Source organism: Pelobates fuscus, chromosome 1 (assembly GCF_036172605.1).
Source record: "Pelobates fuscus isolate aPelFus1 chromosome 1, aPelFus1.pri, whole genome shotgun sequence".
Classification (NCBI taxonomy): domain Eukaryota; kingdom Metazoa; phylum Chordata; class Amphibia; order Anura; family Pelobatidae; genus Pelobates; species Pelobates fuscus.
In genome coordinates this window covers 171,510,685-171,537,408 of record NC_086317.1, presented here as the reverse complement: position 1 = coordinate 171,537,408, position 26,724 = coordinate 171,510,685, and the positions used below count along the sequence as shown (strand labels likewise).

At 43.2% G+C, this 26,724-nt stretch overlaps 1 protein-coding gene across 2 annotated transcripts in view; it reads left to right on the top strand.

Moving 5' to 3' along the window:
• PRELP (proline and arginine rich end leucine rich repeat protein) overlaps positions 1-9,291 on the top strand; it is a 54,029-nt gene extending 44,738 nt beyond the window's left edge. For both annotated transcript variants that reach the window (XM_063452620.1, XM_063452609.1), the window contains exon 3: positions 5,323-9,291. In XM_063452620.1, the coding sequence (XP_063308690.1) occupies positions 5,323-5,498 (176 nt within the window). In that variant the 3' untranslated portion in view covers positions 5,499-9,291. The remainder of the gene's footprint in view (positions 1-5,322) is intronic.
• The last annotated feature ends 17,433 nt before the right edge of the window (positions 9,292-26,724 follow it).

Genomic DNA, 26,724 nt, shown 5'->3' with positions numbered 1-26,724 from the left:
GAAAAGTAATGTTTGTGTTAGTTTTGCTAAGTGTCTGAGGTTTTGGGTAATGTGTCTATTATTCCTTCTTTTTATCAAAATAGTGATCTCAAATACCTTAGCGTGTAACGTAAGGTGCAGGGCTCTTTTTTAGTGATCTGATATTGGTAAAGAAATTGTAAAGCATGTGCCTTACCTTATAATATACACTGATCAGCAACAATATTAATACCACCTGCCTAATAGCATGTAGTTCCCCCTTGTGCTGCCAAAACAGCTGTGCAATTTTGGGAACCTGTTCTAAAGAAAGATATCATGGCACTACAAAATTGATAAAAGATGGAGCAATTTAGTTACGAAGAAAAGTAAAAAAATTGACATCTGTTTAGTTTGGAAAAAGGGCGCCTGAGAGGGGATATGAAATATATTCGGGGCCAGTACAAACCTTTATCTGGAAATCTATTCATAAACAGGGCTATACATAGGACACGAAGTCACACATTTAGGCTGGAAGAAAGGAGATTTCTTCTAAGGCAAACAAAAAGGTTTTTTTACAGTAAGAGCAATAAGGGTATGGAATTCTCTGCCTGAAGAGGTGGTTTTGTCAGAGTCCATACAGATGTTTAAACAGCAATTGGATAAATACTTCCAAAAACATAACATACAGGGATATAATTTCTAATTAGTGGGGTAATAGTTGCTTGATCCAAGGAGACATCTGACTGCTATTTTGGGGTTAAGAAGGAATTTTTTCCTAGTTTGTTGCTAAATTGGAAGCACTTCAGACTAGGTTTTTTGCCTTCTTTTGGATCAACAGCAAAAACATATGTGAGGAAGGCTGAACTTGATGGACGCAAGTCTCTTTTCAGCTATGTAACTCAAGGCAACTGGAACCCACCAAGCATTTGCCCAGTTTGACCAAGGCTAGTCAGGGCCGTAATGAGAGTGTTTGGACAATATGACCGAACTTTACTTCCTCCATAGGTAATGACCGAATACAAGTGTAAGAGAGCAATCTGGAAGGGAGCCAGAGCACACACCAGTGAGCCCACAATCTGTCTTATAAACAAGCCAAAACTGGCTAGACATGGTGGAAATTATGGTTCATGGCAGCATTTACTTTTTAAACTTCATAATTTTAGTATCCAAATCATGACAATTCAGTTATATGTGCTCTTCTATGAAACTTTATACAAGTTCTCCAGCTATGCATATAAAATCCTTCACAACTCTAAATTCCTTCTTGGCTCCACAGATTCCCCACAAACACTTAACAGAGAAAGAAAAGGTGAGGCAGCAGAGAACTTCTGTTTCTAATTAAGAACAATCTCCAGTTCTGGTCTTCAAATTAAAGGACCACTCACATTATAAACTAATGGATAGTTGTAGAATAGTGAGCACTAGGTCAGATAACTGACAATCGAACTGTAGGTTAATAAGCAATAAAATAGCTGTCATAGAGGGAAATTTAGGCAAGTGGTTTCATCTAAAAAATGTTTTACTTGAATTTAAAAAAAATTATGAGATGCTTTATTATATTACAAAGAGTATGATCCAACCTCAGTAAACAATCAATAGCTTTTCTCACTTCCAACTGGAATCACAAGACAGTTTTCAAAGCACTCACAATCCAAAATTAATGGGTCATTTTACTGCTGGTAATGCATCAAAAATCAAACTGAAACCTGGAATTACTCAGGAAATGTTAGCAAAACTCTTGCGATATCGAGCTTACCATTGTGAGGGGAAAATAAAAATAACATCATCACAGATTAAGGGTTACAGATAACTAATTTTATTGGTGATATTCAGGGGCGGGGGGGGGGGGGGGTGCAATTGCCCTACAGGTCACCCAAAATTCTAACCAATGCAGTCAGTGCTGGCATTCGGAATATTCAGCAGCATTTCTGGCATATTTTACTGCTGCCAGCCAGCCGCCTCTGCACTGAGTGGGAGGCAGTGTGGTGCCTGGGCACTGTGCATGTGTACAGTCATTCTGTCTCTCTATCTTTTGCCCTCGGGAAGTCACATGACTTCACTAAAAGTGTGGAGAGCTTGAGAGGCAGACAGACACTGCCTCCTACTAGACACCTGAGGATGCCATCTGGATCTTGAGGTAAGTGCTGGGGATGACAGGCATCTGGGTGTAGAGCAAGATGCCAAATGGGTGCCTGAGAAATTTGTTGGGGGCAGAGAGATGGCACAGTGGTGCTGGGGGCAGAGCGATGGCACAGAGAGGCTGGGAGCAGAAAAATGTCACAAAGAGGCTGTGGGAGAGAGATGGCACAGAGAGGCTGGTGACAGAAAGATCACACTGGCAGATTGTTTGTTGACACAGATGCAACTGGCAGGTTTTTAAAGACACATATGTCTCTTTGGCATGATATACAAATGTTATGAATTTACTGCTCTTTGGCATGCCATACAAAACTTATGAATTTACTGCTCATTGGTATAATATACCAAGTTTATACATTTAATGATTTTTGGCATGATATAACATGTTTGTGTGTAATGCTTATTGGCATCATATACCATGTTTATGCATTTAATGTTCATTGGCATAATATGCCAAGTTTATGCATTTACTTTTAATTGGCTTGATATACAAAGTTAATGCATTTAATGCATTAATAGCATTCCATTGCTGAAAAATCCTTCAGAACTCATTTTACTCAATGCTTGCCTGGTTGGGGAGATCACCCTTATTGGTTAATGATATATAAGTGTCAAGGGGGCTAGGCAATTGGTCCCCTGGCTGCTCTCTAACTACTTTTCACATCTAAATGCCCAAGTGCATAGTACTTTAATTCTTTATATTCAAATATCTTGGATGTCTTTTAACACAATCTATTTTGTTTGTGTACTTGTGTCTATAGATGATGTCAACAGGGTTGATACAATTGCCACTTAATTGGACCACTAAATAGTTTTTGCACCCCAGGCCACAACTTGCCAGCTGTCCCTTAGTGATACTAGTATTATTTATGCTCCATATTTGCAATGTAGTGTGTGTTTCTTTACGGTATTAACAATGGACACTACATGTATTGTGAATATATTTTTTAGGTTATTGATTGTGCTATGTTATGTTTTAGTTACAGTGCTTATTTCCATTTTATTTGATCTAACAAGGACTCATTAGTCGTGTTTTGTTTTGAACATGCCATCATGTCATGGGAAGTATTTTTGTTTTTATTCTGTTCATGCACTTACACAATAATTAAACTGATTAATTGTTAGAAAAGTGTTTTCAATTACTTTGAAAAGTAATGTTTGTGTTAGTTTTGCTAAGTGTCTGAGGTTTTGGGTAATGTGTCTATTATTCCTTCTTTTTATCAAAATAGTGATCTCAAATACCTTAGCGTGTAACGTAAGGTGCAGGGCTCTTTTTTAGTGATCTGATATTGGTAAAGAAATTGTAAAGCATGTGCCTTACCTTATAATATACACTGATCAGCAACAATATTAATACCACCTGCCTAATAGCATGTAGTTCCCCCTTGTGCTGCCAAAACAGCTGTGCAATTTTGGGCACCTGTTCTAAAGAAAGATATCATGGCACTACAAAATTGATAAAAGATGGAGCAATTTAGTTACGAAGAAAAGTAAAAAAATTGACATCTGTTTAGTTTGGAAAAAGGGCGCCTGAGAGGGGATATGAAATATATTCGGGGCCAGTACAAACCTTTATCTGGAAATCTATTCATAAACAGGGCTATACATAGGACACGAAGTCACACATTTAGGCTGGAAGAAAGGAGATTTCTTCTAAGGCAAACAAAAAGGTTTTTTTACAGTAAGAGCAATAAGGGTATGGAATTCTCTGCCTGAAGAGGTGGTTTTGTCAGAGTCCATACAGATGTTTAAACAGCAATTGGATAAATACTTCCAAAAACATAACATACAGGGATATAATTTCTAATTAGTGGGGTAATAGTTGCTTGATCCAAGGAGACATCTGACTGCTATTTTGGGGTTAAGAAGGAATTTTTTCCTAGTTTGTTGCTAAATTGGAAGCACTTCAGACTAGGTTTTTTGCCTTCTTTTGGATCAACAGCAAAAACATATGTGAGGAAGGCTGAACTTGATGGACGCAAGTCTCTTTTCAGCTATGTAACTATGTAAGGCATGGTCTCCACAAGACCTCTGAATGTGTCCTATGCTATGTGGCACCAAGACATTAGCAGCACATCCGTTAAATCCTGTAAATTGCAAGGTGGGGCCTCCATGGATTGCATTTGTTGTTCCAGCACATCCCACATATGCTCAATCAGATTAAGATTTGGGGAGTTTTGAGGCCAACCATTCCTGGACAATTTTTGCAGTGTGGCAGGGTACATTATCCTGCTGAAAGAGGCCACTGCCATCAGGGAACACAATTGCTATGAAGGGGTATACATGGACTTCCATTATCTCTAGGTAGTTGGTACATGTCAAAGTAACATCTAGATGAATTCCAGGACCCAAGGTTTCCCAGCAGAACATTTCACAGAGCATAAAACTGATGTACAGAGTCCCATATGTAGCAAACTGTGATGCACTGTGTCTTCTGACACCTTCTATGATGACCAGCATTACGTTTTTCAGCAATTTGAGCTATACAGGTGGTCCTCACTGTGCGACCTACCTGTTTTGCACGTCAAGGGATTCCCCACGTTACAGAGTTGGTCTATGTTTGGGGAATTTTCCTCGAACATAGATTAGAGGGATTCCCTTCTCTGGTGCGTATGTCTACGTTCAGGGAAATTTCCTTAAACATAGAAAAACGCACCAGAGAAGGGAATCCATCTAATCTAAGTTTTCGGGGAACGTTCCCTTAACATAGATTTGAGGGATTCCCTGCTCTGCTGGGCTTGTCTATGTTTGGGGAAATGTCCCCAAACATAGACCTAAACTGGTGCCCATGCTCCTCACTTACCAACCAATTTGTTTTACGACCGGGTCTAAAAAAATGGAACCTGGTCGGTAAGTGAGGAGCATCTGTAGTACCTCTTCTGTGTGATTGGATAAGAAGGGCTAGCCTTTGCTCCTCATGTGCATCAATGAACCTTGGGCATCCATGACTGTGACACTGGTTCACCAGTTGTCCTTTCTTGCACCACTTTTAGTAGGTACTAACCACTGCATACCAGAAACACACCCCACAAGACTTTTTGTTTTGGACATGCTCTGACCCATCGTCTCACCATCACTATTTGGTCTGGTCAAAGTCACTCTTTTCACTTTCCCATTTTTCCTGCTTCCAACACATGAAATTCAAAAACTGATTGTTCACTTTCTGCCTAATATATCCCACCCCTGAGCTGTCTGATAATCTTTCTGTTTTTTTTTCCTCTGTAGAAATTAATGGTACCGAAATTTGCCCACTGCCATTCGCTCCATATGATTTCTCAGCTTCTGATTTCTCTTCTATGCCCCGACTGCGATATCTGAGACTAGATGGAAACCAGCTGAAACCCCCTATTCCACTGGATGTGATCATGTGCTTCCGGCTGCTGCAGTCTGTGGTCATCTGAGAAACTTATACAAGATTAAATGAATATAAAGTGCAACACTAAAGCAAACACCTATTTGTACATTTAGACTGCTACACAAACACACCATACCCTGTTACACATAGCATTAAACCATGCTATAATAAACATACAATACACACTGTAGAGATGAACTTCCAGTCATGTTTTTCATTATGCAAGCTGTTGGGAGTTTCATGAATAGTACTCCCCAGCAGTATACAGTAATCATATGCTGAAAGTGAAAATTTATTAATCATCATCATTCCAATGGGATCCCAACTGATTAAGTCACTCTTTTCCAAATGCATTCAAATTCTATATACTGCCGGGCAGCACTTTTCATGTACATCCCAAGAGAATGTGTAACTTTCTATTGGCATACCTGCCAACTGGCTGCACATAGGGGCAGACAGGAAGAACTACCTGTAAAAAAAGGTGGGTCTGCCTATACAGTAGGTAAGACTGCCCCTAAAGTAGGTGGTCAGACTAACTGACAGGTCACCCCTCTGAATAACTCTGTTTATGGGCCTAGTGCCCTGTCCCCATATGAATCCTGAAATCTGCTTGGTAGACTGAACTGCTGAGCCGATTTGAGAATGCGGAACAGGTCCCTGGAACCAGGCCCCACCATCCGACAAACCAGGTAAATGCCCAGTGGGTCATGAGGGCTATGAGTCCCTATACTCTTCACACACACTATAGCCCTATATCCCCTAAACACACACACTGCAACCTTATATCCATAGACACACACAAACTACAACCCTAACCCCTTAAATCCACACACTACAGCCCGTATCCCCTCTATCCTAACAATGGAAAGTATGAAATTGAAACAAGGATACAGGCCTATAAGGGAACATTACCAGTGACACAATTTGCTTCACTTGGGAACACCTAAATGTGTGGCACACAGGGAAGAGGCACGTCAGCTTGGTGTCCAGCATGCCAGGCTGACCTACAGCCTTCCAGCCAGCCCCCTACATAAAGGAACATGTGCTACAGAAGCACTCTAATGATGCCCCAAAATATACACATATACTACAGCCCTGCTATCCCCAAAATACATGCACACACACTACAGCCCATATCACCCCCTACCCCCACACACATAACAGCCCCTAAACAAAAACATTACAACTCCTACCGACACACATTATAGTCACTACCCACACACACATTACAGTCCCTATCCTCCCACCCAGACACATACTAAAAACACATGCACATTCACTACAGCTCACACAATACAGCCCCTATCCCCACATATACTATAGCGCCAACCATCCTACACACACTACAGCCCCAGAGGTGGAGTTAACCCTGAGAGGTAATTATTGCAGTGTCTCAGAAACTGCAATAATTACCACTGCAGGGTTAAGAAAAATGGAACATTGCACCCAAACCACTTGAAGGAGATGAAGTGGTCTGGGTGCCTACAGTGTCCCTGGAGGCATTTGTGGATCTGGAGGCATTTGTAAACTACTCAACCATCATTCTTGTGGAGTTGTATTATGATGTTTCCAGACTCATGGCATTATTTCCCCTATAATATACAGTTCACTGTTCTGTATGTGTATTTACAGGATCCAGCACACTCACTCACAAAATACCTGACTTAAAAAAAGGGTATTTAGTTACAGTATATAATTCATCTACTATGGCCTTAAAGGGTTACTCCAACCATCTAAACCATTTTAGTGATTTGAAGTGGTCGTGGTGATAGGAGCCTGAAAGTGCAGTGTTTCTGTTTAAAACACTACACATTCAGAGATCTTTTTTATTTTCTGCCTGGGGCTATTTCCACTTCCAGAACACATAATTCAAGCAGCCTGGAACTCTGTTCCAGACTGCCTGAAATCAATTCTGTGCATAAAATGCGTCCAATGTCAGCGTTCACTGTAAGCTGGCAACAGAGATATTGAGCCTATAATTGGACTGCATGTGGCTCCTGGTATATGATTTGACTGCGAGAGGCACCTGGCTGACGTCATTAGAAAGAGTGGAAGTCAGTGCCGAGAGATTTGCCAGGCACTTAATTCCAGGTAAGTAATACATTTCTTTTGGAGGGTGGAGAGTAAACAGAGGTGGGGGCACCTTTTTCATTTTACCCGCAAAAGGGTTGGTGTAAACCTTTAAAGGGACTCTCCAGTGCCAGGAAGACAAATCGTTTTCCTGGCACTGCAGGTACCCTCTCCCTCCCACCTCCCATCCCCGGTTGCCGAAGGGGTCAAAACCCCTTCAGTGACTTACCTGAGGCAGCGCCAATGTCCCTCTGCGCTGCTTCTGGGTCCACCCATGCTCCTCCCCGTCACCACGTCATCCGGCAGGGGAGACCTAATGCGCATGCGCGTTAGACCTCTCCATAGGAAAGCATTGAGGGATCACAAAGCGTAAGGATGTCCAGCGATGCTATAGCACAGAAAACCGGTGCTAGAATCCCGGAAGTGCCCTCTAGTGGCTGTCTATTAGACAGCCACTAGAGGAGGAGTTAACCCTGCAATGCAATTATTGCAGTTTATGAAAACTGCAATAATTACACTTGCAGGGTTAAGGGTAGTGGGAGTTGGCACCCAGACCACTCCAATGGGCAGAAGTGGTCTGGGTGCCTGGGATGTCCCTTTAAATGGGAAATTGACTTTTAATTCTCATGTCAGTAAATAACTCTGACAATGTTATCACAACACATTCTCTACAAAATTTACTTTAACTACTCATATCAGTACAATGCTTATAAATACAAATATCTAAAATTCTGCTTTAACAATGCATAGGCCTCCTTGAAGTATTATAGAAAAAAACTGTGTATTAGTGTCCTTAAAGGAACACTATAAGCACTATAACCACATTGTCTCATTGAAATGCTTATGGTGCCTAGAGTACTCTGTTCAGTGCTAAACCATTTCTGAACATCGTAGAAATTAATGAGAACAGGCAACCAAACCTATCTCTACTTCTTGGTCCGATGCTTCTGTATTCACCAAATCAGCAATGGGTAACAGTGATTGGCTGAGAGCATTAAGTGCTCTTTGCCTATCACTGCTGCCTCTTGCTGGTATGAGGTGATATGACTAAGGAGGAGTTTATCTTTGTCTTGCTGAATCCCTAGAGGGTGCTGTGCAGCCGGTACCTGGGGAACCTATTTCAGTATTAAACTCTTCGAATACAGTGAGTGGACAACAGGCAACTCAAGGCATACATATAGAGTCTCTTTAAAGGAGAATGGTAATTACTGCATTATTAAAACACAATTTATATATATTTAATTATGTTTTACTAATATATACATTATGTACATTGCTATATGAACATGCTACACTAGTTAAGTCTTGAGCACATGACTTTTTACCCTTAATATCTTGCTGCATGCTTTCTCAGTAACTATTTAGACCTGAAAATTAGTATATGTTCATGCACAATATGTATAGGTGTAAATATATATATATTTATATCTATATACACAGGATGCTACTACTATACATTTGCTCTTACTAGTATAGTTGCTGCAACTCACTGCAATGTGCTGCACATTCAGTTGAAGACAAAGGGGTTAAATGCTCATTATATTTTTGTTAATGATGTACACAGCGTTTGAAGCTAAGAGAGATTGCTGTATTGCAGCTCTCTGTGCTCTTTTGTTGTTCAAAATCTGTCTCTTCCATTTTAATTAAAGACAATTTTTGTTTTTGCATGCTGTCTCATTTGCTCTATCCCTCCCTCTACATTCCCCATCTACCAAGTTTCTCACATAATGTCGCTTGATTATCTTCCTAAAATAAATTGCATGGTTTTTGTTTTGTTTCCATTATTTTTTTTCCGTTTGACTTTACAAAACTAAAGAAAAGCAGTTGATTCCTAAAACAAAATACAATTGGGTTTTTGTAAGCAAAGATGGAAAATTGTTAGCAAAGAATAAGTAAGTTCTTCATTATAATGGATTTAAAAACAAAATTCAAAACGTTAGCCTTTGTATTATTAAACTATGAATTCACATATCAGCTCTAGTAGTGGCAATGGGAAGACTAATTATACTTTTTTATAAATACTAGTCTATGGAGACGTGGTTCTGTAGAATCCTAGGCATGTTTAAGTTTCCTAAAACTTGGGTAATCAGAAAAGGTTATGATAGAGGTCAAAACGTTGTGACAAGTTAACTGTTGGGAAAGGATTGCCATCTTCTGGCTAAATTAGGTACTTAGGAGTTGTTTATATCAGTGCTATTTTATTTTAGAATGCGGTGTGTTGTAGATACTTAGGGAGAAACAACAGAAACATCAAGCTGTAGGGTAAATATTAAGAAGCCTAAAGCTTAGAAGCATTAGACAGGACTTAGCACTCTAAATACTTATAGGGCTATTCATATTCACTAAATGAGTTAACCAACATACAGGTGCACTTTTAGCCAAATAGACATCGCCTGTGAAGACTAGACCACTAAATGTGTCCACCCCTCTGGAAGGTATTTATTTAACAGTTTTTATATGGCACTTTTATCCAGAGGCACTTTACAATTTATGCAAAAAGAAAATTGGTAATTATACAAACAGGTAATAAATATATAGACAACACTGAAACAAAATGAGAAGAGCACCCTGCAAGTGAGCTTACAATCTAGAGGGGAATTGTACATTGAAACAGAAGGTTGGGGGGATAAAATACAACTGTGACAACATAAATGTGTCCATAATTGTGCCAATATACTGCTTAACAATTAGTGTACAGTACATATACACAGTGAGTGTGTTGAAGTTGAACCTAGAAACAATGACCTACAGTCATAATGCATGGATGTGGAGAAAACAGAAAAAAACAAGCGTACTTAAAGGAACACTATAGGCACACAAAAAACTTTACCTTAATGAAGCTATACATCACGTTTTGACCAAAATGATCGCCGCGATAATTGAAGCGGGCGGTGAGGGAGCTGAGCAGGGGGGACTGCTCCCTCGCTGCCCGCCTCAATTATCGCAGCGGCCATTCTCGCAGTGTGAACAGTAGTGCCAGAATATGACGTCACTCCGGCTCCAGCATCACAAAGAGGCACATGAGGGAGCTAAGCAGGAAGATCACTGCTCCCTCGCCGCCCGCACTGTACGCCCGCACGCCAGACGCTAAGCCCAGCAGCCCCACTGGACCCCAGGGACTGCACAACAACTGATCAGCCCAGCAGCCCCACTGGACCCCAGGGAAATATAGACTCCATGCCAGCACTCCCAAAGGTAGGGAGGCTGGGTGGAGTGAAATTTAAAAAAATAAATACATTTTGTGTGTGTCAGTTAAGGAATTTGTATGTGTGTTTGTCAGTGAGTGTGTGTATGTGTGTTTGTCAGTGAGAGTGTTTGTGTGCTTGTCAGTGAGTGTGTGTGCGTGCTTGTCAGTGAGAGTGTATATGTGTTTGTATGTGTATCTGTCAAAGAGTATGTGTATGTCATTGAGAGTGTATGTGTGTCTGTCAAAGAGTACGTGTGTCTGAGTGTGTGTCAGTGTGTGTATCTGTGTGTCAAGGTTTGTGTATGTGTCACTGTGTGTATCTGAGTGTGTGTTTATTGGTGTGTGTATGTGCCAGTGTATCTCAGTGTGTTTGAATGTGACACTGTGTGAATGTGTCAATGTGTGTATCTGAGTGTGTGCATGTGCCAGTGTGTGTATCTGTGGGTGCAAGTGTGTGTATATGTCACTGTGTGGAACTGAGTGTCTGTGTATTTGTTAGTCAAAATGAGTGTATGTGTCACTGTGTGCATCTGAGTGTGTGTGTGTGTGTGTGTGTATCTGTGTGTCAAAGTGTGTGTGTCTGTATGTCATTGTGTGCATATGTGAGTCACTATGTGCCAGTGTGTGTATCTGTGTGTCATATACATACACACACACAGGTACACACTGACACACAGATACACACACTGGCACATACAAACACAGATATACACACTTTGACACATAGATACACACACCTTGACACACAGATACATGCACACACACACAGACACACAATGTGTGTCAAGGTGGGTGTATCGTGTGTCAGTGTGTCTATCTGTGTGTCAGATTCATACACACTGACACACACATACACACACCTTGACACACAGACACATACAAAAAATGGCGCAGTTTAAAAAAAAAAAAAAATACCGGGGGGATTGAAGGGGGTTCCACAATGTTGGTACACTATGTCAAAGGGGCAAAAATATTTGGGAACCCCTACTCTATACAACCAAACTGCTTCATTAAGCAAACGTTGTTTTGATGCGTATTGTATCCCTTTACGTAGAGTATAGAATAGAGACAAAGAGGTTGATAAAAAGCATGAAGTCAGGTGGAGCCCTCTGTCAGAGATGTACAGACATTGGGTGATGGCATTGAAGATTGTTTATTGTAGAATAGATTGACTTATTTGGGCCATATGCCCAGAATCATTTTGAATTTTTATAGAATAGTTTATGAGGACAGGAAGAAGACTGTCCGTGTCCACGCTGCTGGGGCTCAGGGAATAATGAAAGGTTGATATGGTCAGATATGCTGAGGTGTGAATGTAAATAATGTGGGACTTCTATATTTCACATATATGGTAACAAGGATGCCAACATCTCTGGTAAAACCTGTAAGCAAGTTCATTCATCAAAATAAATTATCTCAAATTATTTAAATGTACCTTTCAAGTATATCTGGGTGCATATAACAGAGAGAAATAGAATTTGGGGTGGAACAGCGCTACAGTACTGATCACAGAGTTGGATGGAGCTGCACACCTGAGGGGAAGGGCAACCCTCAATCCCTTCAATAAATCTGGGAGCAGGAGACAACAAAAATACAGGGTAGAATAAATAAGAGATAAATAGTACAAATAAGAGATAATATTTACAAAAGACTCTGAAAATACAAAAGTAGGTCTTGGGTAGGTCTTCTTAGGTTCTTAATAAGGTCCTCAGTGGTTGATATGAAAAATAAAATTAGACAAAAGGAAGACCAATAGTGCAAAACCGTTAGGAATGGTGTCACGGACAACACAGAGGAGAAAAATGCCAACTCACGATCGATAGAGCTATGCCCAGCTCTAGGTAAAACAGCATACAGTGGTATTTGAAACTCCCCACATGTAGGATATAGCTGGACAATAGGTGATTCTTCAATACTTTGTACAACAACTCGTGTCAGCATATAAAAAACATAAAGGAAAAGCGAACCAATGGTACAATAACGTATGACACCTGCAGCTACAGACAAACACTGAAGTCCTGAGAGTGCTAACTTACAATAAAAAGAGCTATAACCAGCTCTGAGTAAAACAGCATACAGTGGTATTTAAACTCCCCACATGTAGGATATCCTTCTGGTGATGTATGGAGTGCAGGATCTTTAAGACAGTAAAAAACAGCCAGGATAAAAGTAGCAAAAATTAAAAATAGAAGGACTGACCATAGGAATATAGGTAGTCTAAAAATACTTTAATTATAACAAATTCATAAAAACACAACGCGTTTCGACCAAAATAGGCTTTTTCAAGTGTAGACAGATACTCCTGGCTGGTTACATTATATAGGCAGCAGTAATGGCTTGAAAATGAAAATTGGCGCCATAATGACGTCATTAGCATGTGATCGCGATCACATGACATGTACATATATACAAGATAAACATAAATGATACACAGTGATCGTTTTGCATAAATGAGTACATGGGATGGTTTAAAACCCTTGTATAGCGCTTAAAGAATGCTGAAATTTGACTTTTATTTGATGGAAAAAGGGAATGATATGAGGGAATCCAAAGGTGAAAGGTCGCGAAGGCGCGGCCGTGGGAGGGGTCGGGTGTGATCAAGAGGCCTGGACTAAAGCATCTGCCAACTCCTGGAAAGTCTGTGGTGCAACCACAATTGTGCTCAATTGGATTCTGGTCTGGGGAACAGGAGGGCAACTCCATAGCATCAATGCCTTCGTCTTGCAGGAACTGCTGACACACTCCAGCCACATGAGGTCTAGCATTGTCTTGCATTAGGAGGGCCAACCACACCAGCATATGGTCTCACAAGGGGTTTGAGGATCTTATCTCGGTACCTAATGGCAGTCAGGCTACCTCTGGCAAGCACATGGAGGGCTGTGCGGCCCCACAAACAAATGCCACCCCACATCATTACTGACCCACTGCCAAACCGGTCATGCTGGAGGATGTTGCAGGCGTTGTCACGTCTGTCACATGTGCTCAGTGTGAGCCTGCTTTCATCTGTGAAGAGCACAGGGCGCCAGTGGCGAATTTGCCAATCTTGGTGTTCTCTGGCAAATGCCAAACATCCTGCATGGTGTTGGGCTGTAAGCACAACCCCCACCTGTGGACGTCGGGCCCTCATACCACCCTCATGGAGTCTGTTTCTGACCGTTTGAGCAGACACATGCACATTTGTGGCCTGCTGGAGGTCATTTTGCAGGGCTCTGGCAGTGCTCCTCATGTTTCTCCTTGCACAAAGGCGGAGGTAGCAGTCCTGCTGCTGGGTTGTTGCCCTCCTACGGCCTCATCCACGTCTCCTGATGTACTGGCCTGTCTCCTGGTAGCGCCTCCATCCTCTGGACACTACGCTGACAGACACTGCAAACCTTCTTGCCACAGCTCGTATTGATGTGCCATCCTGGATGAGCTGCACTACCTGAGCCACTTGTGTGGGTTGTAGACTCCGTCTCATGCTACCACTAGAGTGAAAAGCGCCGCCAGCATTCAAGTGACCAAAACATCCGCCAGGAATCATAGGAACTGAGAAGTGGTCTGTGTCACCACCTGCAGAACCACTCCTTTATTGGGGTTGTCTTGCTAATTGCCTATAATTTCCACCTGTTGTCTATCCCATTTGCACAACAGCATGTGAAATTGATTGTCACTCATTGTTGCTTCCTAAGTGGACAGTTTGATTTCACAGAAGTGTGATTGACTTGGAGTTACATTGTGTTGTTTAAATGTTCCATTTATTTTTTTGAGCAGTGTAGTTTAGATTGAGAATCAGGAAGAGTGGTCAGTTGAAGACAAGAAACAAACAAGGATAAGACAATAGAGTAAAAAAAAAATAAACAATGTAACAGCGATAAGGAATTTAGGAGACAGGGTTCAGGAACATATAGACTGGTAAAGTTCAAACTGAATCAGAAACATGGTTGTGACGAGACCAATCTCGCCACATTGCATTGGAGAAGCCTGGTTGCCCGCCTGGTGCCTCTGGACTATGGCCCCATGTTAAAAAGTATTCTTTTCCCCTGCAGAAAAGGCTTGTTCGTGCCTTTCTGCCCGGCGGTAGGTAGATTCAATCTACTGAACAAACAAACAAATGACTGGACCACCTGGGAGCTGGAGTGTGCCATCAATTGACCTCCCAGATGCTGCGGTTAACCGCAGCTTAATTGACGAATACTGGGTGGCCTTTGTTTGTTTGCCGAACACGTGGTGGCGGCCATTTTAAAGTCCCGAATGGCCAGCGGTGTTCAGCGCTCAAACTATGCACACTTATTTGCGTGAACATCGCTGAGACGTCAGCCTCCTTGCTTCTGCATTCGGTCATTTAACCAGATGCCTGTTCATTCGGTAGTTAAAACCGTATGAACAGCATTACCCCAGATAGCCACGGCGATTGGACTGTGTGCATAGGATGTGAGCGCTATTCGGTACTTTTGTGCGCTCAGATCCCAGCTATCATGTATATATTTTATGTGACAAATGTAACATGTTACGGACCGTTTCAGCATAAAAGGGGAAAAATCCGTTTAGGCGATAATCCCCTTTTCCCAAACAAGGCACAGCTACTATAAAAGCACCAAAACTCACGAATTCGGATATAAATGAATGCACCAAACTCCCGAACTGCATACAAGGGAATAAGGTAGCACTCCAGCTGGAACCTCACGAATAGCTGCTAGCAGATGAATAGGGAAAAGCAGACATCAGCTTACACTCCTTAGCAATCAATCTCCAACAGCATACAGTGAATCCCCCCAAGAACGAGACAAGGCTCCGTGTTGAAGGTCAAGCAGTGGTCTGTTTATTCAGGGCTACCTGCCCCTGTATTTATGCAGGTCTCCCACCTGGTGGACACTCCCCTAGGGGACCAGATGGAAGACTGAAACAGCAGACAGACATGTATCATTTTCGTACACACAGCCACAATACTTTCCCACAATGCATCCTGGTTTCCTCCTCCCTGCCCTGGAGATAATTAATGAAGTAATTCAATTATCTCCTAAGACAAAGGCCAGACTCCATTATGCACATGGTGACACAGAAACAGACTATCACTTTAAAATACATACAGACACATTTTATACATAAAACACAGACATGTAACATATCCCCAGATAGCTCAGGTCTGGGCGCACATTATTAGGTGAATGGCACTCAGACCACACAAATACATTTTAATTGCCATGGAGCTAAAGTCTTTAATTATACGAACAGGCTCCATGGCAGGCTATCTGGGTTACTACAGTTCACATAAAACATAAACTACCGAATTTCCCTGCATTCACCAAATCCATTCGAATTAGAACCAGGGGCTGGAGGTTCAGCGGTGCCTGCACGTAAAAGTGTCCGATTTTGGAGCATGAAAGCCGGGCAGCAAAGTGTTGGCTGCCCGGGGAGCTCCAGAACAGCGCCACCTAGCGGCCGCTAAGTGTAACAGCGGCCACACAGTTAACAGGCAATTAACCGCAGCTTCAGGAAGGTAAATGGAGGGCACACTCCAGCTTCTGGGTGGCCAATTAACAACGCCGGCCGGCTTCCCACGGCTCTGGGGAGGTTGGTGAACGGCTGTTTGTTCGGTAGATGAAATCTACCGAACTGCTGTGCAGAAAGGGAGAAATAAATCATTCTGCACAGTAAAATTAACCCTTTAGCTGCCGGTCCATAGTCCAGAGGTAGCAGGCGGGCAACCAGGCTCCTCCAATACAATGTGGCGAGATTGGTTTCGTCACATCTCTCCCCCTTTCCAAAAAGACTAACAGGGTACCTGACCTCCTGCCGGTCAGTGCCCTTGTTAGTCCAGCAACCCACCCACAAAGCAAAAAAAACAGTACAGCCCACCCACAATAAATAGTTACTACACCTGGGTAGAGGAGAAGTTTGTCCCGGTCCAGTTGCCTCACCACGGCTGTGTAGGGGACTGGTAGGCTGCCTTGGTGGGTTGCTGAGTGGGCAGAGACCAGCGGTACTCTGTCCTGGTGCCAGCACTACCACCGGAGTAGTCTGGTTGGAGCCTGGTTGCTGGAGACGGACTGTCTCCCCCTTAGTTGCATAGCTCTGCTGCTGAGTGGGGAGACCGGTTGTCTCCCCCTTGGATACACAGCTCTGTCGTGGGGGGGTAGGACCGACCATCCCTACCCCCTGTGTGGTAAGTGCAGAGACCACGGTCCCATCTGCACTGGTGGGGGGTTTACAGTCTCCCCCTGGTACATTAAGCTGCCGCTGGGGAGAGGGGGTAACAAGTTCCTCTCCCGATAGAACACTCTGCACATTAATGATCCGCCGCTGGGGAGAGGTGGTAACAAGCTCCTCTCCCATACATATTCCTAGTCTTTGCGGAGGGAGACCGACTGTCTCTCCTCCCAATACAGAGTCCTGCCGCTGGGGAAAGGAGACAGGGCTCTCTATTCCCTGCTGGATACTCTGCCGCTGGAGAATGGAGACTGGGCCCCCAATTCCCGAAAACTCACGCTGCCGCTGGGGAGGGAGGACGCTGCTCTCCTCTCCCTGTATTCCACATTGCCCTCCTGGCATATCACTCTGCTGCTGGGGGGCAGGAACAACTACCTCTGCCCCCTGTAACTCAGCCTGCCGCTGGGGAGGGAGGCCACTGCTCTCCTCTCCCTGCACTTCACATTGCCCTCCTGGCATATCACTCTGCTGCTGGGGGGCAGGAACAACTACCTCTGCCCCCTGTAACTCAGCCTGCCGCTGGGGAGGGAGGACGCTGCTCTCCTCTCCCTGCACTTCACATTGCCCTCCTGGCATATCACTCTGCTGCTGGGGGGCAGGAACAACAACCTCTGCCCCCTGTAACTCAGCCTGCCGCTGGGGAGGGAGGCCACTGCTCTCCTCTCCCTGCACTTCACATTGCCCTCCTGGCATATCACTCTGCTGCTGGGGGGCAGGAACAACTACCTCTGCCCCCTGTAACTCAGCCTGCCGCTGGGGAATGGAGACTGGGCTCCCAATTCCCTGCAGGCTCGGTGGAGAGACCTCGGTCCCATCTCCACTGGCCACCTGGGGTTCTTCCCAGTAAAATTGTACAATATCTTCCCAGCTGAAGGGGTCTGGATCTGGGTCTGCGCTTCCCTGTTGAGCCTTCTCACTGGAGTGGAACAGATTTTGGTAGTCCTGTTCCAGCTCCATCTCTAGGGTTACTAGGTGGACCAGGTCTTGCTCAATTTCATGAGTGTCGTCCCAGTCATACCTGCTCTCCCTCCACTCAAAGAGATCACTGAACCGGGCTTGTGTGGGGCTCCCAAATTCAGGCTCTGCAAAAGTCTCCCATAACAAGCCAGGACCATCAAACTCCTCTCCCTCTGGCTTGTCATGCTCGGCTGTCCAGGGCAGGTGCCGTGCAACATACCACCAAAGCGCCTGGTAGGCATCCTCCAGCCACATCTCCTGCCATACCCGGAGCTCCAATTCTTTTACCCATTCCTCCCTGGGCTGCTCTCCCAGGAAGGGCATCCGCAGGGCTAGTCGCTCCTGCAAACGCTGATCTTCCTTGGGAAGTCTCTCACCTCGTTGGTATTCCACAATGTCCAGTGCCTGGTACCAGATGCCTTTCCTTAACGCCTCCCGGTCATCCATGTCACCCTCATCGTACTCCACTGCTGGTTCCATGCTGTTGCTTTTAGGGTCGCTGTACTGGGACATGCGTTGCCCTCAAATTGTAAAAATCCAAAGCAATGGTGTTCTGTAGCTGTCCTTCTGGCTGTAGGAACGATCCCGCCGCTTGCCACCAATTGTTACGGACCGTTTCAGCATAAAAGGGGAAAAATCCGTTTAGGCGATAATCCCCTTTTCCCAAACAAGGCACAGCTACTATAAAAGCACCAAAACTCACGAATTCGGATATAAATGAATGCACCAAACTCCCGAACTGCATACAAGGGAATAAGGTAGCACTCCAGCTGGAACCTCACGAATAGCTGCTAGCAGATGAATAGGGAAAAGCAGACATCAGCTTACACTCCTTAGCAATCAATCTCCAACAGCATACAGTGAATCCCCCCAAGAACGAGACAAGGCTCCGTGTTGAAGGTCAAGCAGTGGTCTGTTTATTCAGGGCTACCTGCCCCTGTATTTATGCAGGTCTCCCACCTGGTGGACACTCCCCTAGGGGACCAGATGGAAGACTGAAACAGCAGACAGACATGTATCATTTTCGTACACACAGCCACAATACTTTCCCACAATGCATCCTGGTTTCCTCCTCCCTGCCCTGGAGATAATTAATGAAGTAATTCAATTATCTCCTAAGACAAAGGCCAGACTCCATTATGCACATGGTGACACAGAAACAGACTATCACTTTAAAATACATACAGACACATTTTATACATAAAACACAGACATGTAACATATCCCCAGATAGCTCAGGTCTGGGCGCACATTATTAGGTGAATGGCACCCAGACCACACAAATACATTTTAATTGCCATGGAGCTAAAGTCTTTAATTATACGAACAGGCTCCATGGCAGGCTATCTGGGTTACTACAGTTCACATAAAACATAAACTACCGAATTTCCCTGCATTCACCAAATCCATTCGAATTAGAACCAGGGGCTGGAGGTTCAGCGGTGCCTGCACGTAAAAGTGTCCGATTTTGGTGCATGAAAGCCGGGCAGCAAAGTGTTGGCTGCCCGGGGAGCTCCAGAACAGCGCCACCTAGCGGCCGCTAAGTGTAACAGCGGCCACACAGTTAACAGGCAATTAACCGCAGCTTCAGGGAGGTAAATGGAGGGCACACTCCAGCTTCTGGGTGGCCAATTAACAACGCCGGCCGGCTTCCCACGGCTCTGGGGAGGTTGGTGAACGGCTGTTTGTTCGGTAGATGAAATCTACCGAACTGCTGTGCAGAAAGGGAGAAATAAATCATTCTGCACAGTAAAATTAACCCTTTAGCTGCCGGTCCATAGTCCAGAGGTAGCAGGCGGGCAACCAGGCTCCTCCAATACAATGTGGCGAGATTGGTTTCGTCACATAACATTATGTATTTTATTGGTTTTTAGTGTTTTACTGTAACCATGTGGTTAATGGAGTTTTGCCTCTGTCCTTGGAGATAATTGGATTACTACCCAATTATCTCCAGGATAGAGGGGAGGGGTTGTAATGTACTGTGAGAGTGTTTTAACCCTGTATGCCTGTGATTGGTCATTTTACCATTTGTGTCCCAGTCTTCCATCTGGTCCCCTAGGGGAGTGTCCACCAGGTAGAAGACCTGCATAAATACTTGGCAGGTAGCCCACATTAAACCAGACCACTGCTTGACCATCAACGGAGCTCTGTCTCGTCCTTGGGGGGATTTACTGTATGCTGTTAGAGACTGACTGCTAGGAGTGTAAGCCGCTTGGGTGCTTTTCCTATTCGTCTGCTAGCAGCTATTCGTGAGATTCCAGTTCGGGAGTTTGGAGTGCTATTTTGTATGCAGTTCGGGAGTTTGGAGCATTCCCTTGTATTCAGTTCGGGAGTTTGGTGTTCTGCAGTAGCTGTGCCTGTATCTCTGGAAGGGGAAGATCTTATAAACGGCGGTTTAACCCCCTTTATGCACAGGGTGCCGTTACAATGGTTAAGGCATAACAAAATAAAAATGGAACAAAGAAGATGACGATGGAGACACAAGGTGAAACAAACACCATGATCAAACATGTGGTAAAGAGTGGTAAGATGCCAGTAGGAGGCAGGTATTGATAACAACACCTAGCAATACCTAGACCTTTTTAGTCCACAGCAGAAAGACACCGAGGGAGATTTATCAAAGTGTTTTGTTCTCAAATGTGTTGCAAAAAGAGGAAGAGTCACCAATGGAATGTTCCTGTTGATTCCACTGGTTTCCCTGGTGTTTGCCCAACGTTTTGTACTATAGACCACTTCCTAGAAAATAAATCTTTTATACATTTTTTCCCCTAGTGAAGCCTAAGAAGTGTACTGTTTAATAAGTGCTGGAGGCTCCACTGCAAACTACGACAAATGGAATGAAACCAAACACTAATTCATAAAGAAATAAAAAAGGCATTCCTGCCTTTACATGTAAGGCTTATGTTTAACTATACAAAGCTTTATTTCCTGTAGTATTTTAGATGATTCTTTAGCAGACATAAACGAAACCACCTGGATATGCGAGTTTGAATATGTATACAAACAATATATCAACCTATTTGCATTTAGTGCATTGCCAATTACAATTGTTGTGCTGTTAGAACTGAACTTGAGAAATTAAATTAATGAAGATTAAAACTTCAGTGTCGAATTTCCTAGCCATTTTACTATATCATATTCCATACCTATTGATCTGGAAAACCCAGCAGGTAACACTTTATATGACATCAAAGCCTTTGTTCACTTTGATTAGAGATCATTGTTTATTTTTACCCCTAGGTAAAGGCAATGTTTCAACCATGAAATGATTCTTTCTCAAGTCAAGGGATTCATACATAATGTAAGCAATTGTATGCATTTTATCTTGTCACAGCCACACTTAATCTGGCTGATTCTTCTGAATTTTGATGTAAAGTCTACTCCAGTCCATACAATTCCTTAGGAACGTCGCCAATATATCTCAGTTTATCGGATCTAGAGATCTTGAGAAATAGGTATCTTATGTTTATATACCAATCTTTATTTTATCTACCATTACCACTACAATACCCTGTAATAGTGTCTGGAGCTTTTAATCTTTATTCAAGTTCCCGTATAGTTATTAAAGTTCCAGTATAGACAGCCTTACCATGTGTGACAATACTAAAATTTTGATGATGTATCCTTTCCAATTGTAATTTCTGTTGCTCTGTATACTGAACTAGTGCTGCCTTTCATGGTTTAACCGCTATGTATCCATGCTGCCTTTGATAGAGCATGCACAGCCTGGCAGTACAGTAAGAGTGCCAAGTCTAGCAGCTGAGGTCATATATTTAATTTGAGTTAACTTGTGCCAAGTAGGCCGGCAGTGTTCCAGTTCTGCATTATTGTACTGCCAGTAAAGAACTATTTTGCTTGTTTCTACTTCTGGTTCCTGTAAGCATCCTTTATCTTTAATATTATGATTATTTACTAATCACCATTCATTTTTGCAGTGTTATACAATAGGTCCCTTAAAAGGTCAGAAATACATTTTCTCCTTCAAAGTAAATTGTTCCATTCTCCAGTTAAGTTTGCCTAGCTTATCCCTATTTTGTGATATGAGTGCCATCAGAAACACTGCCGTTCAGTAACAGCCAAGGGCAATGTTGATAATATTGACAGGTGTCAAGATGAAAACGTGACTGACAAATCTGTCTTTACTTGTACAAAGATGCAGCTTCCATATTCCAGTACCTTATTCCATTGTATTGAGCATCACATACAATTTATAAGCACATCTATATCAATAACTCAGATTTTTGAAAGTGTACCAACACAATGTATTTGTATGAATTAAAAACTGGGCACAACATTATTAAAAAGCAGTACACAGTAAACTTGTTTTTTTCCCCCTTCAGGCACAAAATATATACAGGTGGTGTTAAAACACTTACATATCTCACCTATTAGAAACAGATTTCAAATATCATATCTGTGATAAAAACCTTTGGAGAAAATTCTAATCATCAGAAAAATATGTTTGAAGAAATTGGGGGAAAAAAAATTATGCACAAAAACTATTCACATGTTTCTATTTCACATGTATATTCAGTTTCTTCAATCCCTTTTTATGCTCTGAAATCTATACAAACACTGTCATACTTTATATTCTCACTAATATCATCATTCACAAGATTAGTCCATCAACATGGAAAGTCCACGCTGCAAGTAAAGGATTGTATCTCACAGGGCTGAAGTAACAGGACTAAAGGCTATTTTATTCTTCAACATATGCATTTGCAGGTTTAGCCCTTATCTACGGGTAGTCAATGGATGTAATGTTGATCCTCTGGGCTCAAGTCAGGTAATAACCCCTTCAGGACTTTCACGATTCGGGGAACCCAACACGCTAACACACACACACACACAGAAAAGGTGCAGTACCGGACCTTAGAGTGGCCAGGCTAAGCACACACAGAATAGTCAGGAGACGAGCCGAGTAAGGGCACCCAGAAGACAGAATAACGAGAAACAAGCCGAGGTCAAAGAGTAGGAGAAAGTCACAAAGTCAGATTAACAAGCCAGAGAGTACGTAACCAGAAACACAAGTTCAGTAGCAATACTAGCAAGCAAAGACCACAACAGGGCAGGAAGGGTAAGTATTTAAACCATAAGGTTAATTCTGATTGGATAATTTCCAATCAGAATTAACAATCACACGTGGGAGATATCTAAACCTTCCACTGTGATTGGGCGGTCTCCCAGCGTGCAGCGTCATGCATGCTGCCGCTGGGGGACGTGGAGGAAGACGCGGGCGGCATCCAAGACTGGAAGGATGCCGCTCGCCGAGCCCAGGAGGAGGAGGGGACCGCGGACGGCTGGAGGGTGAGTACTGCGAGCGGAGTGCAGCCTCCCCTCGCAGCCGCCCGCGGGATCCCGACAAGGACACAGCTTAAGAAGTAAAGGGCCAGCATGACGGAAAATGTCCGTCATGTGTCCTTAAGACGAAAAGTATTACTTTTCCAGATTTTAGTTCTGCAACAATTCCATGATATGTATTGTATGTGTCATTTCATGAATCAGATGCATATAGAATTCTTATTCATAATCCCACTAGTATCAAGTAGTACAATATGCTAGTTTCACAACAACATATTTATTCTCTTTAATTTTCTTAATCACTTTACTTTTCATTGACAGATTGAGAAATGCTTTAGCACAACCATAACATTAAACATTTTTTACTTTGTTTCTGCAATTTGTCAAACTATCTTGAATCTTATGATCTCCACTAGAGGGAATATTGTCCTATCGTTTTTCAATCCAAATAGTTTCAGCATTTTTTTATTATTATTATTCGAACTGGCTTCATGCCACCCACATACATATCTGTTGCTAAGTTGCTAAAGAATCTCTTTATAATGATGTTCCTAAATAAATCTTGCCATCAAAATCATATGCTTTCATGCTGCAGAAAAAGAAAGAAAAAAAAAACATAAAGAGAAATTTTACCTCCTCGGGTTATGCATATTTTGATGATTATGATAGATTTATTGCCTGTACCTTTGGTATTTAGGTTGTTTTTTTTCCATAGGGGTGGGGTGGGTGCTAGCAAAAAATGTAGTTAGTGGGGCATAATTTGAGAAAGAAAATAAACTATCTTAAAAAAGCTCAATATATCATTAAGAAATCAATACATTATTCAATTACCTCTTATTATACAATAGCTGCTATGCATAAAAACACGGAAAACAAATAGTTTTTAAACCCATCAAATGTCAACAGATAGCCGCATAAACCGAACATTCCGCTCCATCGGTCCCGTAATAAGCATTTTATACCCAGCCACACTAAGCTAATGGGACGTACCAAGCGCCCGAAACCCCCAGGCCCAGAGGGGCTCGCAAACAGGGCACCAACTGGGTGCTACCATATTCCTTAGTTCCTCCCCAATACGATCTAACGTGTGGGATTCCAAGCCTGCCAGGGAGGACGGCGCCATCTTAGGGCTCTCGACCTCTCCACACGTGCACGGCTGGGATTGAAGAAAGCTGTATATATTGAGCTTTCTTCAATCCCAGCCGTGCACGTGTGGAGAGGCGACAAAAGCCTCCATGGCCACAAAAGCTGATCTACTCACCCTTACTACCACCATTAAAGACACACTGAAAGGGGAGATGGTGGGCTTCCGGACGGAGGTGGTCGCGCAGGGAAGCCGCATCCAAGCGTTGGTGGAATCAGCCGAAATCCAAACCACGAGGATGGCGGCTACTGACACGGGGGTGTCAAGACAGTAGGAACTGCTCCTAGCTATGAGGATATCACTGGAGGACCTAGATAATAGGGGCAGTCGATGCAACATTCGGGTTCGTGGAATACCGGAGGCTGAGGGGGAAGATGTGGGCCTGGGGATGCCTCTAATTTGTTGGGGTTTTTTACCTTTCTTTTGAACCCTGACACTTAGGCGAATGGCATGCCTCGGCCTAGCTGGAGAATCTCTCCGGTCGTGAATTACACACATACTGTCACTGCCTGAGGTGATCCCCATTTGGGTCTTTGTTGGGTGAAGGGAACAGGGTAGGGAGTCCTGCTGCGGTTTTTCATTGTGTTTTGGGTGGGAATTTTTTTGGGGGGGTCTAAATGCTTTTCATGAGAGGAGAGTGTGAGGTATGGGCGCTGATATGCTTTGGCCATTGCTACATCCCAGGTTTGAGACTGCGCTGGTATGGGACGGGGTATGAGGGCTGCGCAAGCTTTATTTTGGGGGGATGATGGATCTCTCCAGAGGACGCTGCGTGGATCGCGCTTCCCACTTTGCTACCCTGAGCTCGATAGCTCCACTGTATTGTGCCATGGTCTTTTGTATTTAATATTTTATATATGTATTGTTTTTTAGAGTAAATACCTTTATGTCTAGTTTTATGTCTCACTGCTTCTACATTTATCTACAAGGTGTAACATGTTCACCCTCACCTTGCGGTATTTGCAGTAGTTTCCTTCCTGATAAATGCGGAAGTGCCGTTCAGCGGTAATGAAGCAATATATCTGACTCCTGCGACATCTTGGTGTACGGCGGCCGATCCACACCAATATGTCGACGTGTGTGTGACGTCACGTAAAGGACCCGCACACACATTCTGGGGTCAAAGGCCAGGTACGGCCAATCGGATCTGAAGGAGGCTTAAACTCCTTTTTTGCCTTTTACTCATTGCCCTGTCGTGGTTTCCCTTAGTGGTTGTCCGATAGTGTGTTCCTGAGCGTTTAATTCTGGTTATTGACTTTGGCTTCGTTTTGACGTCCCTGTATTCTGGTATCCCTGACTTTTAGCTTTCCCTCATCGTCTCCTTCTGTGTCCCTGACCTCGGCAAGTATTCTGACTATTCTCTGGTACGTTAAATCCGGCCATTTTAAGGCTTGGTAAGACGTTACCTTTGTCTTAGGTGTGATTCAGTTCTGCGTGCTGGATCAACTAGTAATCCTGACACAAGGAGAGTGTCACCCCACAAACTGACACTAAGTGTTTCAACCTCAGAGCCAGGATCTTAAAGCTCTGTTCAAGGTGAGCTTAACATAGAAACTACTGCTTAGTTGATAAGCTTAATACAGGCTATACTCTTCTTGTTTTCTCTCACCTTATGTATGTGGAGATCGTTTTAACCATCAAAGAGAGGTGTGATGCTGCCATAAAAGCATAACAGTGCATTCTACAGAGCCAGATGTATCAGGCTCTGAACCATCTGAGTGGTTCTATTCATTTACCAGTCTCTTGCACTTTCCCAATACCATCTACACTATATATTTTTTATTTATTTTTATTTAAGATATACACCCCTCCATCTGTTTAATAAGGGGGTAAGAAAATTGCATGTTTATGTTTTATTATCATTTGTGAGTGCTCCCCTATCGATATAGGCCTTAAAACCTATATTACACTGTATTTTCATATAGAATGCTTGCTTGTATCTCCGCCTTATACAACAAACCACGAGCCTCTGTGAGGGTTAATGGGGCCCTGATGGATAACTCTGGTATCAGCAACAGAACGAGGCAGGGATGCCATCTGTCACCTCTGCTGTTCGCCATATCACTGGAGCCGCTACTCCAGGCGATCCACCAGAACCCAGATATCCAGGGCTATACCTGGCAGAGAGCGGAGCATAAGGCTGCCACCTACGCGGATGATCTTTTGTTCTTTATATCTGAACCTCAGACCACATTACCTTACCTCCTTGTGGAATTTGAACGATTCAGCAGATTTTCAGGATTTAAGTTCAATCTATCAAAATGTGAAGTACTCAATATCATGCTTCCCACTGAGGGATACATGGCATCGCTGTTCCTGTTTCATTAGTGCTTTGGCAAAATTAAATACCTTGGCATATGGGTAACCACAGATCCTCGGGACATATACCAACATAACTTTTTACCCCTACTGAAGACGCAGATGGCG